Source organism: Peromyscus maniculatus, chromosome 10 (assembly GCF_049852395.1).
Source record: "Peromyscus maniculatus bairdii isolate BWxNUB_F1_BW_parent chromosome 10, HU_Pman_BW_mat_3.1, whole genome shotgun sequence".
Taxonomy (NCBI): Eukaryota; Metazoa; Chordata; class Mammalia; order Rodentia; family Cricetidae; genus Peromyscus; species Peromyscus maniculatus.
Window position 1 is genome coordinate 30,380,274 of NC_134861.1, and position 17,593 is coordinate 30,397,866.

Consider the following 17,593-nt stretch of genomic DNA (forward strand, 5'->3'; position numbering starts at 1 on the left):
GAAAAACAGGAAATTTTCCAATATGCCTATAATAGGAGTATTTGTAACTTCTACAATTTAAATTTTAAAATAAATACATTTCAAATAGTATCTTATTTGTCATATTTTGGGTGAAATGCAATCACATTACTTTCTCTAGTACCATATGATAATTTCTTATAACAAAATGATCTCAAAGCTATATTGAGGTTTTAGCTGATTTACATGAGTTAGCTCTCCTTGTAGAATTAATGTCAATATTACTTATAGTAAATAATGTGTTACAAAATTAGGAAGGTCAAAATCAGTGAAGAGTATGAAGTTAGCTGATGTTAATAGAGCATGAAATACAAAATTGTTTTAACTAAATAGTTATTAGTCATTGAGTCTTAAGCTTTTTCAATATCAATATAGTTCTTCTTCATATGTTATCAGTGAGTTTCACAAATGAGAAAAACAGTATGTATCACTCTATAAAAATAAATTGGCTTTTAAGATGGAAAAACTCTAAGAATTAAGGCAATTGCAGGATTCTATACAAAGAAATGTGATTGCCAATGATGACAGGTAGAAGGAATCTAAGGAACTACCAGGAAATGTTTACCACACTGAAAACTCGGACATCTATACTTTTTAGCTGCAAATGGGATATACAATACTTTAGACTAGATAAATATTTTTTAAAACATTTCATTTTTCATTTATGGGTATATGCATGTGTTTGAGGGATCCAGGTACCTCTGGATGTGAGAAGAGGGCATCGGATGCCCTGTTTCTGGAGTTACAGGTCACTGTGAGCCTGGCTCCTTGAAGCCAAACTCTGGTCCTCTGCAAGAGCAGTAGGGCTTTTGACTCCTGAGCCATCTCTGAGTCATCTCTCCAGCCATGGATGCTGATGAAAGCCCCTTGTGACTGTGTTTGTGAAACAAACAAACTGGGAAAGTTTGAAATTTGAATTGAATAAAACAAATTCTTTGTTATGATAATTAAACCAGAAAGAAACATAATGTGTGTGCGAAGGTGCTTTCACGGTGCTCACATTGGCTGTTCACCTATGTAACAGCCATTGGAAGCTAGTTATAAGGCACTCAGTAAGAGTTTCATGAGTATGGCTAAGAACTGGGGCTATAAAGGTTTCTGTGGTTTCAATCATGAGCCTATAATGTATTAACTGAGTGGGTCTTAGAGAATTATATATGAAATCTCTAGCCCAAAGGTTGGCTACATTTGGAGATGGGACTTCTAAGGAAGTGAGAAAGGCTAAATTAGGTCATGAGAATGGAGCTTGGATCACATCTGCTCAGTGTCTATTGCACCTGCAAATAGAAACATCAGATATCCTGATATTGCTTTTCCTTTCCCCACATATTATCATATCAGAGTCTATAAAAATCAAGCAAGAAGTCATGTGTGTGCAAGCTAAGATGACACATTTTACCACAAACAGATTAGTTGGAAATTTCACCTTTTCACCTTGAATTCCTTGCCTCTAAAATGTTGAAAATATACATTTCTTTTGTTTAAGTCACCACATCTAGGCTGTGGGATTTTGTTATAGAAGCTATAGCAGACTAATGCAGAGAAGTTGTTTAATGTCTCTGTACCTTGTCAATGTCCCTTGCTGTAGGAGTGTTCATTAAGTGACAAATATAAATTCAACTAATGTTGCTCATATTACAATTATCTTTTCTTTATATATTTATAATAGAATAAGAGAATTATTTAATAAGTTATTTTTTAAAGGAAGTAACCCTTAAAAACTATGTTTGTATTTATAATGTGTGTAGAAGAATGTACATGCAATTATCATATTTAAATCTATAACAAATAAAGCTAAATGCGGGTATCTGAAGAATATAAGAGTAAAATAAACAAAACAAATACCCCCAAATTGAACTTTAGCTATTTTAAAAACTAGGGTTCAACAGATGTGGACAGATGTTTTGAAACTAACCAGGCACCCAGAATATACCCTAAACACAGACTGCAAACTGTTGGGATGAGATGAGACAACATCCTATCCTAAGTAGAACCGTCACCCTAGCAGAGTGTAGCCTCTCCAGGTGCTTCCAACTTAAGCTTCAGGTTGAAATTTTGAATGCACATCAACCAATTTGATTTTTTTCTCAGGAGTTCATATTTCAGCATCATAGAGGCACAAATTCAACTAGTGAAGTAAAGCGAATGTCAGACCAATTATTTGCTGTCATAGTAAAGCAAGTAAGTAATTGACTTAATTACTTAACTGATAACCCCTGTGAGTGTTAGGCATAACCTCACTGAGGTCAGCCTTTTAAACTTCCTTCTAATTAACACTTCAAAATACTAGACTCCACTGAACAGAAAAACCACTTCCTGCAGCAGGGACCACTTCCTGCTTGAAATAAGGAAGTCCCTGTTATTCCTAATAAGAAACTCTGGAATATTGTTGTTGGCATCTTTAAGGAAACCATACAGTTCTTAAAAGAAGATGGAAAAGTTGAGGGTCCAAGAGGGACACTGATTACAAGACTTAATCAAGACTAGGGGAATGGCTCTATTTTCTTAAAAAAAAAAAAGTCTGTTTTTTAATCATTAATTTTCCTTTTAATTACCAACTCTGCTTAGTAAGAATAGAGTAAGAAATGGGAGAGAGAGGACAATCCAAAATTTATTCTCACCAGTAAGTCCTGCATGTTTGTATGCTTAAGCATAATCCTCTAAATTAGGCTTGCTAGGAGAAAAAAATCTCTCAATAGACCCATAATACAGCATTTCAGTGGTGAAAAACATATTCTCAAGATGTTTATAATAGAATAATAAAATATTTTAATAAGAACCAGAAAAATCTGACTATAGAGCCTGGTAATAAAAAACTCTAGGCTCAAGAAAGTAAACCCTTTATAATACCATAATGTGTTTAGCATCTTAATTTAATTATCTGAACCTAGTATTATAATTTCAGAGTATAACTAAACAACTCCTTACCTAAGAAAAGAGGAAATCTTAAAAAAGTTCTTTCTCACTAATGTTATTAAGAGTAATAAAATACTGATGTATTTTATATATACATCTTATTAAAAGAAGTACTTATCCAGAGTAAAATATAAAGTTTTCAAGTACATGTGAACAAAAAATTAGTACAAAAGTTGCTTTGCATTGATTTTCACCCTTTCAAATTCTATAGAAAATACTGAATATTAAAATGATTGACAATCATAACAAACTTTCCAAGATTATATCTGAGAAACTATGTGTAAAAGCATTAGTATATTGATCTTAAATTACTAATATTTAATTTATATTTGATTAATAAATATTCAAAATTTGAATGCTGAAGACTAGGATAATTTATATTATAAATGATTATTATTTTAATATAACTAATATAATATAATATTTTATGGTTTTAATTAAATTAAAACAAAATATTTTCAAATACAATTTGTAAATTTTGTGTCTTTATCCTATAATTTACGCAAACATTGCCAGATCAGCAATAGCATGTTCAGTGGTGTATACACTGATTAAAATCAATTATCTTTCATATTCTACTTAAGTCATTTACACAAAAACATAGATTTATACATAATTTTTGTCAAAGTGGAAGAAAAATCATCTAAGAATGAATTATCTCAGTTTCTAACTTGGTAAGTAATTTAAATATTTAGACATATAGTATTTAGCTTTCCATCCATTTATACACCTGCTTACTCAGTGTTCCTCAAGCTCTAGGTGTGAGTCTAACGTGAACATATTTGTTAATTTGCTTCAACTTTATAGCTTCTTGAGAATTATAAGGACACAAAAGAAAACCATGTGTTTAAAATGTTCATTGTGATGATGAATGTCCTAATATACTTCTCATAAAAGCACATTCTGATGTCCCAGAAGAAGCACCGTTAGAAAATGAAAGCATTGTTTCTGGAATACTGTTTACTATCTTGCTATCAGAGAATTAATCATGCTACTGAACTTGTGAGTTGTTAATGTCACAAAAAATTCTCCAAAGCTCCTCCTCAGGCCCGTTGGCAGCAGAGAAGAATCTGGAGGTCATGGGTAGGGGAGCTGAATCTTGCAGTCTTTGGGTTCAGGTGGTACAGCTTGATTAGCCTGCAACTTAACTGAAAACTAAGAGGTCTTCAGCATAGAAATTTAGTGGTGTGTATCTTAGTTACTTTTCTATTGCTGTGATCTGAAATAATGACCAAGGAAGTTTATAAAAGAAAGTGTTTGGGGCCATATGTTTTCAGAGAGTTAGAGTCCATGACCGTCATGGTGAGGAGCATGGCACCAGACAGGCAGGCACAGTGCTGGAGCAGTAACTGAGAAGTTGCATCCTGCTCCACAAGCACAGGACAGAGAAACAGCAAACTGGGAATGGTGTGAGCCTTTTAAACCTAAAAGCTCACCCCAGTAACACCCCTCCTCAAACAAGGCCATACTTCATAATCTTTCCCAAAACAGTTCCAATAACTGAGAACCAAATATACAATATATGAGCCTGCAGGGGTCATTTTTATTCAAGCCACCACAATTGGCCTCCAAGGAAATATAGACATTTATATTTCTCAAAATAATTAATGCATAAAAGAATTATACAAGAATCTTTTTTGTCAGAAGAAATGATTTAGAAAATCTATGAAAGTACAGAGAAAATTGTCATCATCTGTAATACTATAGAAAAATTTCTACTTACTTTTATATTTCTTAGATTTATGGTACTTACACATTCACACATATTTTCCATAAATACACATACATGTCTATATTTCACATATGCTAATACATATTTTTCATTTGTTTTATTTCTTACTATACTGCAATTATATATTCATATAAATATATTTCTAGGGCTTATGGGTATTTAACTATACCCTAATATATTCATCTATAATTTTGTCACTTTCTTAGATTTCCAAAGCATTTGTCTATAAATAATACAAAGATAAACATTTGCATAAATCTCAAGAATGTTGTCTGTTTGTTACATTAATGCATATTTTGCAAAGTGAAATTACTAATTTTATAATAAATGCACACTAATGGCTTGATAACTATTGTTAAATAACTTTCAATGAAGTTATGTAATTTACTCGATAGATTAGTGGAGTGATCATTTTCCAGATTTACTGTTTTAAGTGTTTTTGGTTGCTTTTTCTTTTTTGCCAATTGATAAACTTTTAAACTTTTAAAGTTTATGGCTACAAGTGAATTTAGATAATCTTTCCTATAATTAGTGGTATATGCATTTATTTGAATTATTCGCCAGTTTATTTTTTATTGGTGTCAACATATTTTTAATGACTTATGAATATACTTTAAGTAAAAAAAATCAAATTTACATACTTAGATCACTTATTGTTGTAGAAAGCTATTTTCAACACGTAGCTGTCATTGCCATCTTCCTGAGAGCAGCTGTGACTACAAGACAGAGACTCTTTTTTCTTATTGTTGTTTATTTATTTGTTTGTTTTTACATTCAAACCGAAATTCTCCTCCCTCTCCTCCTCCCAATCCCCTTGCCACATTCCCTGACCCCCCCATCCACTCCTGTTCCAGTGTTTCTCCTTAGATACAGGTGGGCTTCTCATGGATATCAGCCAGCCAATGTATATCAAGTTGCAGTGAGACTAGGCTCCTCCTCTTCAGTTAAGGCTGGATGAGGCAACCCAGTAGGAGGAATGGGTCTCAAAAGCAGGCATCATAGTCAGAGACAACCCCTGCTCCCACTGTTAGGAGTGTCACAAGAAGGCCAAGCTACACAACTGTAACATACATGCAGAGGGCCTAAATCAGTCCCACACAGGCTCTCTGGTTGTCAGTTCAGTCCCTGTGAGCTCCTATGAGAGCTCATGTTGGTTGATTTGGGAGGTTTTCTTGTGATGCCCTTGACCCCTCTGGCTCCTAAAATCCTTCCTCCCCCTCTTCTGCAGAATTCTCGAACTCCACTTAAGTTTGGCCGTGGGTCTCTGCATCTGTTCCAATCAGTTGCTGGGTGAAGCCTCTCTGACGGCAGTGGGCCAGGCACCAGTCTATGAAAATAGCAGAATAGCATTAGGAATCATTTCCTTGACTCCTTTCCCCTACTAGTCATGTTTGGTTCTATCCTAGGTCTCGGGGGTATCCTGTGGTGATATTTCATTTGTGCTGAAATGTGGTGATATTTTATTTGTGCAGTAATAAATAAAACTTGCCTGGAAATCAGGGAGAAAAGGCTAGCCATTTTAAGTAAACAAAGAAGTCAGGCAGCACACACCCTTAATCCCTTAGCTGCCAGGATCTCTGTGTGTTAAAGGCCACACTGGGGAACAGAATCAAGTGTGGTGACACACACCTTTAATCCCAGTACCAACCATAGAGACCTGGAGGTCTGTAAAGACAGACAGACAGTGACAGAGCTGTATAGTAAGAGGAAGTGAGGTGGTCGGGCTAAGAGCCAATGAGAGGGTAGAAAAACAAGGCATAGAAGCCTGGGTTAGACAGGAAATCGCTCCTGGGAAGCTGCTGAGTTGGTGAGATGAGTTTAGCTGGTGGCTTTCTGCATTTCCCTGATCTCTCTAACGCTTTAACCCAAATTTCTGGCTCCATATATTTTTATTTATAAGACCATGTAGAAATTTGTCTACATTTGGCATCCAACTATGGGGCAGGAATTTTTTAAAAAGCCACTTCTCTGTGGCTCCAGCTCCACCAGAGCTGCACTCTGCATGAAGCCAGAGCTGCATGTTGATGGAGCTACACATGGCCGGACTGCTTGTGGTCTTACAGAGGCCCTGGCTCAGACCAGAAAACATGGTCGGACTTTCTTTAGCTTTTCGGTCTCTCTCTCTCTCTCTCTCTCTCTCTCTCTCTCTGGATTCCCATCTTGGACTGTCACCACACTGAAATTCTCTCTGACTTCTACTGTTCTATGCAGTCAACAGATTTGATAAGTCAATTAATATATCATAAAGAGTGAAATTAGTTAAAAGAGAAATTTTTCCCACATTAAAAAAAAAAAAATGGGGCCGGGTGGTGGTGGCGCATGCCTTTAATCCCAGCACTCGGGAGGCAGAGGCAGGCGGATCTCTGTGAGTTTAAGGCCAGCCTGGTCTCCAAAGCGAGTTCCAGGAAAGGCGCAAAGCTACACAGAGAAACCCTGTCTCGAAAAACAAAAAACAAACAAACAAACAAAAAATGGGAAACATTTTTACCATGGAAGGAACTCAGTCTCTGTTTGATAACTCATTAGGCAGTCTGAAAATGGGACAATTGAATGAGAGGATAATCAATGTTGATGGGATATACATAGCAGCAATTATGAATATTATTTGTTTAATCATTTTTATTTTAGCATTAAAAAGGTTGGTCAATTTAAGTGCCAAGATAAAAGCTTTAGAAAAACCTGTTAAAATTAATCAAAGAGAAATTCAGACCCAGACAGGAGAATTTAAAGGTGAACCTAACTCAGGATTGACTTTAGAAAAACCTGTTAAAATGAATTATAGAGAAATTCAGACACAGACAGAAGAATTTAGAGGTGAAATTATTTCAGGATGGAAATATACAGTCAGAGAGAGACAGCCTGTTTTCAAACAACCAAACAATCTATCCGGTAACCTTACAGGAACTACCTGCTCAATGGCATGTATAAGCTAATTGGACTCCAGTGGAAATGCTAGATTTAAGGAGATTTAAAGAAGCTGTAGTATCATATGGTATGCATTCTCCATTTGTAAAGCAGATATTAAACTCATGGTCAACTTGTAACAGAATTATCCCTCAGGACTGGAAAGAATTAATTACAGCGGTCCTAGAGGCTGGGGCACAATTACAAGGGTGAACGTGGTTGAAAGAGGAGGCTGAAACAATAGAACAACAATGTAGGACTAGAGGTGTGGAAATTTCCCAGGATCAGCTTCTTGGAGAAGACAAATACTCTGATATACAAAGACAATGTTATTTATAAACCTTAATTCTATGCCACATGGCAGCCATGAATGCATGGGACAGAATCGAGAAAGCAGGGAAGAAAGCTGGAATATTTATGAAAGTTATACAAGGTCCAAAAGAATCCTTCACAGATTTCTTACAAAGCTTGTCTTCAGCAGTAAATAGAATGATACCAAATTAAGAAGCTAGACAGATAATAATTGAATCTTTGGCTTTTGAGAAGGTGAATGCAGCATGTAAAAGAATAATCAGACCATTCAAGGCCAAATCAGCACCCTTGGAGATTAGATCAGGGACACAATTATTATTGAGTCTCATGACCATGAGATGTGGATAGGAGAGGTAATTTCAAAAGCTTTGAGGAAAAATAATGTCAGATGTTTTGGTTGTGGTAAACAAGGTCATTTGAAAAGGGAGTGTAAACAGTGCGTTCCTAGAAAGAATGTTTATTCTAGAAAAAGGCTTCATTTAGCTGCCTATACATGTTTTTGTGTTGGAGTCTCTGTTTTCTGCAGGGAATCATGACCAGGCCTAACAGTGAAGTTGAAGTCTCCAGAAAGACAATGGGGCCCCACAATGACAATTCCACATGGACAATAATAATACCACTAAGTTGACAAACATTACCCAAAGATCAGCATTGGACTACAAATTGCTGAGAACAGTTATGAGATGGTTAGCTGAGATGATCCAGCCTCACAGACTATTCAAGGGAGGACTTGAGATAAGCCCTGCACTTTTGCATTATGCAGAGACTGGACAACAAATGATACAGCTACCACTCTGGAACTTGACAACCAAAATTTTTCCTTTCAGGATCCCCTAAAGATGCATTCACCCACAAACAGCAGAAAGCAATTTTAGGAGCACAATGCCCACAAGCTAAGAATGGGATGCCAAGGTGAAGCCATCCACAAGCTGAGAAGAATGGGCAGCCAAATTCAAAAATACCAGCAATTTCCAGAATTTAAAATCCTGAATCATGACATGGCACTGGTGGAATTCAAGTTTATTTGGTACATTGAATACTTGCCCCAAATATGAGGTCGAGCCTTGTGTACATCCTACTTCACAAATGAGTCTGTCAGATACACTAAGCCTGTGGGCTGAAGATGATGTCCCAATGTGCAGAAAAACCTCGGGTGACTGTCCAGGCAGCTGGCTGCTTCTGTTAAAACTCATTTTTTAGAAGTTGCTTGTTTGTACTTCCTGTTTTACTAGGTAATATTATTTCCTTCTTGGGTCTCTGAGGTAGTTGAAGATTATATAGTTATAGTTACAGTTTTCCTTGTTAAGAAATTCAGAAAAGAAACACACTAAGAGGTGTTAAGTGTATAAGTTTGAAAGACATCATAAGATAGTTTTCTGTTGGTGATACAAGTTAGGATAGAAAGTTAGTTAGGTACATTTTGGACTCACCAAAATAGGACAGATAATGGAATATTTTCTCTAAATTTGTCAAATGCAAATGGACTAGACATTGTTGATGTATTTACTGCTTGTATATATTGTATATAGTTATTGTGCTTATTGTATATAATTTTTCTTATATTCGTTATAACTTTTTATTTTTTTAAATTTTTATTAGACAAAAAGGGGAAATGTGGTGATATTTTATTTGTGCTGAAATGTGGTGATATTTTATTTGTGCAGTAATAAATAAAACTTGCCTGGAGATCAGAGAGAAAAGGCTAGCCATTTTAAGTAAACAAAGAAGGCAAGCAGCACACACCCTTAATCTCTTAGCTGCCAGGATCTTTGTGTGTTCAAGGCCACACTGGGGAACAAAACCAAGAGTGGTGACACACACCTTTAATCCCAGTACCAACTTTAGAGACCTGGAGGTCTGTAAAGACAGACAGACAGTGACAGAGTTGTGTAGTAAGAGGAAGTGAGGTGGCCGGGCTAAGAGCCAATGAGAGGGCAGAAAAGCAAGTCATATAAGCCTGGATAGACAGGAAGTCACTCCTTGGAATTTGTAAAGTTGATGAGGTGAGGTTAGCTAGCTGGTGGCTTTTCATATTTCCCTGATCTCTCTAAGGCTTTAACCCAAATTTCTGGCTTCATGTTTTTTATTTAATAAGACCATTTAGAAATTTATCTACAGTATCCTGCCTCTGAATCTTGGCTATCAGGTGTGAGCTCCCTCACAGGGTACGAGTCTCCAGTGGAGTCCGTCCTCAGTTGGCCACTCCCACAAGTTCTGTGCCACCATTACCCCAGAACATCTTGCAGGCAGGACAAATTGTAGGTCAAGGGCTTGTGTTGGGTTGATGTTCCAGGCCCTTCACTGGAAGTCTTACCTGGTTACAGGAGATGGCAGTTTCAGACTATGTGTACCCCATTGCTAAGAATCTTAGCTAGGTTTACTCTCATAGATTCCTTGGAGTTTCTATTGCTCTAGGTTTTTAGTTTATCCCAGAGATGCCCCCAGATTCTAGGTGTCTCTCTCAGATTCTCTCTCTCCATCATCCCCTGACCTGATCCCTCATGTTTCCATTCCCATTCCCTCTTCCAGGCCCATTCCCCTGTCCACTGGCATTATCCATTTTATTTCCCCTTCACAGTGAGATTCATTCATCCTCCCCACAACCACCTTGAGTCTCCTTTGTTACTTAGCTTCTCTGGGTCTATGTGTTGCAGCATGTTTCTCCTTTGCTTTACTGCTAATTTCTACTTATAAGGTACTATATACCATATTTGTCTTTCTGGGTCTCAGTTGCCTCACTCAGGATAGACAAAATGGCAGCCCACAAAATGGGAAAAGATCTTCACCAAACCTACATCTGACAGAGGGCTAATGTCCAAAATACAGGAAAAAGTCAAGAAACTAGACATTGAGAAACCAAATAATCCAATTTAAAATGGGGTACAGATCTAATCATAATTCTCAATAGCGGAACCTCAAATGGCCAAGAATCACTTAAAGAAATGTTCGGTATCCTTAGCCATAAGGGAAATGTAAATTAAAATAACTCTGAGATTCCATTTTATACTGGTCAGAATGGCTAAGAAAAAAAACACAAGTGGCGGTTTGTGTTGGAACGGATGTGGAGCAAGGGGAACACTCCTTCATTGCTGGTAGGAGTACAACCTTGCACAGCCACTTTGGAAGTCAATATGGTAGTTTCTCAGAAAACTAGGAGTCAATCTACTTCAAGGCCAAGCTATACCACTCCTGGGCATATACCCAAAGGCCTCTCCACCACACCACTGGACACTTGTTCAACTATGTTCATAGCAACTTTATTCATAATAGCCAGATCCTGGAAACACCTAGATCTCCCTCAACTGAAGAATGAATTTAAAAAATGTGGTACATATACACAATGGAGTATTACTTATCTGTTAAAAACAATATTAGGAAATTAACTGTCAAATGGATGGAACTAGAAGAGATCATCCTGAGTGGGGTAACAACAGAGACTCTTAAGATCAGATCTTCTGACATTCCTCATAGAAGAAGAAAATGAGAAGAGTCACTAAACTACCCCCAGATTCCAGCCACTCCATCCTACACCTCACTCCAGCTGTATTCAATTCTTTTCCAGCTGCACATTTTCTTACAGTCTTGAGAAGTACAAGAATAGATAAGGTGTGGAAGATTAACTGAAGAGGAGGGTTCATTTATAAGGCTATAGGGTTATCAAGGCAAGATTTTCAGTGATATAGCTGGGGGTCATTCATGCTCCTGTAAGTAACACCCCACCCATGTTCTGTTGGTAAGCCCAGTAAATTCATAGTTCTCCAAGCTAAACTTCAGTAGTTACTTTGGTCCTGCTTTGCACCTTGTCCAGGAGTAGAAGGCAATTTGTGTCTCTCCAACATAAACCAGTTCTCTGCTATAGTCTCTATAATGGACACTGGAGAGATATTATGAACAAAATAGACATGCAAACAGAGCTGAGTGACTCATTTGATAATCAAGTTAGAAAGATAAAAATAAAAGGATAAGTTACACAATTAACAAGATGTTTCAACCAAGCAAGAAATGATTACATTTTTGTTTCTTTGAAGCAAGAAACTTAGCTTGGTAGTTCATATTGTTATACTTCCTGATTTTTTAAATGCTTCCTAATTGTTTAGTACAAATATTTTAATTGATATGACTTTACTAAGCTAGTTGTGACATTGAAAGCAATATAATCTTACCTGTTCTTCCTTACTCTGCACCATAATGCACCAACCACATTCATCACTGTAAGTTGTTTGAAATGATATTTGCCATTATATCTCTAAATAACATATTTAAACAATATATTTAAATGCAAATATGTTTAAATGATATATTTAAATATAAAAACATATTTAAGTAACATATTTAGTACATGAGTATTAAATTCTAGATATCAAATTGACTGTAGGATGATAGACAAGCTTTTACTCTCCTCTACTCATATACAAAAAAAGTATCTATATTTCTACCCTGAAATTTTTTGTTGTTTTAAATTTTTCTGAATTTATAATACACTATGATAGCCCAAGTTTTTATTGTTGGTGGTGTTTTTGTCTCAGCACTGTTATTACTGGGTGGTCTTTTCTTTGTTGTAAAGGTCTGTAGGATTTTTCACAATAATACTAGCACATTCCTACTTGATTTTATAGCATATCTCAACATGTGCACCCACACACACACATTCTCTCACACACACATTCTCAACTATCCTATGAAAAACATTTCTTCCTCTTAAGAACCACAACTTTAATTTTTTAGATGATGACTCCTTGTTAAATATTATTTAACACTTAACTACAAATCATGACAATTATTGTGTTTCCGTACATGTTTTATTTTTATTGAAGTTAATGAATGCACTGAATATGTGTTTGGCTAGTTGGCTTCATGTATACATTCAACAAAAGAGCTATAAAATATTTTAATCTGTTAAAGTCATGTTGGGAGCGGGGCCACTGTCTTCAGTCTGGACTGATTGCTCTCTTGGTCTTATATACAATTGTCATTTTGCTACTCTCTTCCTCTATCATTTTAAAACTTAACTTTAGCACACTTATGTGATAAAGCCAGCTGCTTGGATCTTTATGCAATAACTTGTAAGCCAAAAGGGCTAGCAAAATAAATTTATCTTAGTAACAGTCTCCTTTTACATTGCTGACAAATACAGTGTGGATCTATGAACCTGTGGTAGTTCCCAAGATGACTCTATGGTCCCGGAGCCCCCAGCGCTGAAATCTGTCTCATGTGTAAATTTTTAAATGTATATATTTCATAAATAAACCATACATATATTTAGATATATTTTAATATCTTTTTTATTTCTAATTTGAGTTTATATATACTATACACACACACACACACACATATATATATATATATATATATATATATATATATATATATTCAAAATATGTATGATCCCTGCTGACTCTGACATCACACTTGCACTCAAAGAAGGAAAAGTGAGGAGAGTCCTTGACACAGTGTCTCACCTTTTGAAAGAAGTATTTGGTGTCCTAGTTTTTTTGTTTTGGTTTTGTTTTGTTTTGTTTTTTGTTGTTGTTGTTTGGTTTTTCGAGACAGGGGTTTCTCTGTGTAGCTTTGCACCTTTTCCTGGAACTCATTTAGTAGCCCAGGCTAGCCTCGAACTCACAGAGATCAGCCTGGCTCTGCCTCCCGAGTGCTGGGATTAAAGGCGTGCACCACCACTGCCCGGCTGGTGTCCTAGTTTTTGTAATATCATCTCTATGCCTAAATCACAGGAACCATGGCATCCTGATGAAGGTTTCTGATTAAGATTTTCTTAGCTGGACTGAATTCAGAGTGTACTCCTCAGCAAAAGAGTCGCTACTGTGTGGAAACTAGGAACACCATACCAGAATTCCTGACAAAGTGTTGTTACAGTTACATTCAGTTGTCAATCTGACACACCTGGAATGAGGAAACCTTCACTGAGAAATTGCCTCCATCAAATTGGCCTGTGGACAAGTTAATGGGGCATTTTCTCATTTTCTTAGTCACTAGTTAATGTAAGAGGCCCAGGCCATTGTGGATGATATGAGAGATAGATAGTTGAGCAAGCCAACAAGCCACATTTCTCTGGGGTCTCTGCTACAGTTCCTGCCTCAAGTTCCAGCCATGGCTTCCTTTAACGGTAGATTGTAATATGTAAGCTAAAATTTTCCTTTGGTCACTGTTTTATCACAGCAAAGAAAGCAAACAAGGCCAGTAATAACATATGTTTCTTTTAAATTCTAGTTTCAGAAAATGTCTGTAGTTCATGCAGAGGTTATAATTTGGGTTTTAGTAAACTCTATGTTGTGAATAATGTATCCAGGTGCTAAAATGGTGAAACATTCCTCCACTGTCTTTGGCTTTCAGTTTTGCTACTCAACAGTGTCCTGTGACTCTGATTTTTTAATTATTTGTTTGTGATCAATCCTGCTTCCCAACCCTGAGTTGTTTTTAAAGTGGTTCTTTATCTTTAGTAATTTTTTTTTTATTTTCATAGCATACATTTTAGTTTCTATCTCCTTCATTTACTGTGTATGAGTACTTGGAAAATCTTTCTGATCTAGAGGCATTATTTCCTTTGGGAATGATAATATAACACTTTGTAAATTATTGTCTTATTTAGTTTCTGTACTTTGTTTCTGGGTATTAGAACTGCAATCTATTAAATTTGGAGATATCGTGATTGATTTTAGTTTTCTAATTTTGCCTTTATTTCCAATTCTGAAAATTTTTCAAAGTTAATATAAAACTTTTTATGTTTAATTTCTGTTGTTCTAATGTAAATTATTTTTTTATTATTTCTTTCTATTAATAAAAATGGTTTCATATTATAGTTACAATAACTTACACTGACTAACTTATAACATTAATGATGAAGTTTTAATATTTCCTTCTATCTTGAATGTACTGCTTTCCTGTTTATATCTATTTTTCATTAGGGATATTCTTTGTGTATCTTTTGAGGCTTTAGAGGTATGTATAAGTTCCATTTGCATGGAGTTTATTAACTTCCTATAAATTATTCGTAAATATTTAGTCTTTTCACTGTGAGCAGGTCACAGGCTAAATATAGTAGACCTACTTCCTCACTTTAGATTAAGTTCTTTTGTTGATGATTCTAATCCTCTGCCTGGGAGACAAATGCAGAATTGGCTATAAGAATTTTGTGAGAACACAGTCAATGTAAGTATTTGGACAATGAAAATCAATTTAATAACTCATCATAATTCTAATTTGTCTTATAATCATCATTTCTTAAAATTTTGTGTTTCTAAAATAAAAAACAAAAGCAAGCCATGCACAGTTTTCTTCAATGTAATTTATATGGACAGAATACAGTGGAAAGCTTTACTAGGAAAAATGCTGAGAGCTGTATTATTTGCTAAGTATCTCTATATCCCTCTTCCAATTATTGTAGCCTCATTTACCAAGGTGCCGGGTTCAAATGGTCTTCCAGATTTATGTCTCACAGAGAACAGACATGGGAATCTGAGTTCTCCTTACAAAGACTTCTGACAAATCCTTAATTCTCAGAACCATGTCTGACTTCTGCCTACATTACCTTCCCACACAGTTATCTAATTGATGGGTCTCTTGGGATCCTGTGGGTAGAAGTGATTAATTGGGTTTTCTTCTCTATAGGACTTTAAGTTTCAGAGATGTCTTCCCACTATGACAGTGGCCACTGATCATCTCCTTCTACTAAGACACTGGACACTCATCATCCCCTTCCACTCTGAAAGTGGCCACTCATCATCTCCTTCCCCTAGGACAGTGGTCACTCATGTGTCTTACTTTCATCTTATTTATTTTTGTGGATACATCTTACATTCTCTTCATAATGCTCTCATTTGTTTTGTCCTTGCATTATATCAATTTTTATTGATTTTTCATTTTAGTAATGGCCTTATAAAATAGCCTTAAAAAGTAGGAGCTAAAAGTATGAAGAATCTACCATGTTTATAAAGGCTTCCACTAATTTCTTATGACTACTCAATGTATTATTAGAATAATTTCAAATATATAAATAAAACAGCTATTCTTTCATATATGGCAGTAAAAGAATTGATTACTGTGCTTTGACTTCAAAGACTGGTCCAGCTGAAAGGATCTTGAGTTGGTGTCATGAAATGTTTAACAGCAAACACACAGGAATTTTCATCTGCTCCCTTTGGTCATAGGTCAAATAATTGGGGCCCTTATCAAGGTAGTTTAGTAAAACCTGGCAAGATAGAAAAAGATACCTATTTGATTTGATAAAAATTTGATTTGATGCTAATGTACTTTGTGAATTTCACCATAAGTACATTTTTATGTTCTTATATACAGCACTTTTTGATGTAAAAAGACTTTCACCGTTTTCTTCTAAATTCATTTTCATAACCATCACCACCATGAAAAAAGAATATTTCAGTTATCTTACTCATTACTAATCTTGAGTAAGAATTCAATAAGAAGTATTCTCTGTTTGCAGAGGTTTTATTTTTTAAGATTTACGTATTTTTATTTATGTCTATGAGTGTTTTACCTGTATGCACGGTTGTGCAGCATATAAATGCCTGGTGCCTATTGAGCTGAAGAGGGCAGCATTTCTCCTGAATGGTAGTAGTAATCAGTTACTTGTGAGCGATCATGTAGGTGCTAGGAACCAAACCTGAGTTCTCTGTAGGGACAAGAAGATTCTTAACAGCCAACCCATCTCTGAAGGCATGGGATCAACCTTACAAGTGAAGACACTCTAACTGAATAGGTTGCAGCCCATTATTGCAGCATTCTGTGGTGACAAAGAGGCGGGGATCACGGAGGAACATATCTAACATACTCGAATTTACATATCTATGGATAATGTGCAGCATCACCTACTGAGTAAATTTGCCTTGTTATATTGCCTAAACTATGAATCACCCTGCAACACAGGTTCAGTCACACATTTATAGAAATGGTTTTTACTTGCCCTGAATATGTAGCACATTTTACACTTTCTCTTATAATCTTTCCATCCCTGGCCAATTATTCACAAATCAGTTTGCAGTTTACATAGCATAAGAAATTCCATTGTGACCATATAAACAAACTCAAAGAAAAAAACCACATGATCATCTCACTAGATGCAGAAAAGGCATTTGACAAAATCTAACACCCATTCATGATAAAGGTCTTAGAGCAATCAGGAATACAGGGAACATACCTAAACATAATAAAGGCAATTTACAGCAAGCCAACAACCAACATCAAATTAAATGGAGAGAAACTCAAAGCAATTCCACTAAAATCAGGAACGAGGCTGTCTGCTCTCCCCATACTTATTCAATATAGTACTTGAAGTTGTAGCCAGAGCAATATGACAACATAAGGAGATTAAGGGGATAAAAATCGGAAAGGAAGAAGGTTTCCCTATTTGCAGAAGACATGATAGTATACTTGAGTGACCCCAAAGATTCAAGCAAGAAACTGATACAGCTTATCAACACCTTCAGCAACATAGCATGATACAAGATCAACTCAAAAAAATCAGTAGCCCTCCTACATACAATTGGCAAACAGGCTGAGAAGGAAATCAGAGATATATCCCCCTTTACAATAGCCACAAATGATATAAAATACCTTGGGGTAATACTAACCAAGCAAGTGAAGGACCTATATGACAAGAACTTTAAGTCCCTGAAAAAAGAAATTGAAGATGTCAGAAAATGGAAAGATCTCCCATGCTCATGGATAGGCAGGATTAAC

General features: G+C 35.9%; 1 protein-coding gene across 1 annotated transcript in view; it reads right to left on the reverse strand.

Annotated features, from left to right (window-relative positions):
• Positions 1-5,525: 5,525 nt before the first annotated feature.
• Positions 5,526-17,593, reverse strand: part of Ccdc85a (coiled-coil domain containing 85A) — a 274,837-nt gene continuing 262,769 nt past the window's right edge. The window contains exon 4 of the mRNA XM_076546137.1: positions 5,526-5,993. Within this exon, the coding sequence (XP_076402252.1) occupies positions 5,946-5,993 (48 nt within the window). The 3' untranslated portion in view covers positions 5,526-5,945. The remainder of the gene's footprint in view (positions 5,994-17,593) is intronic.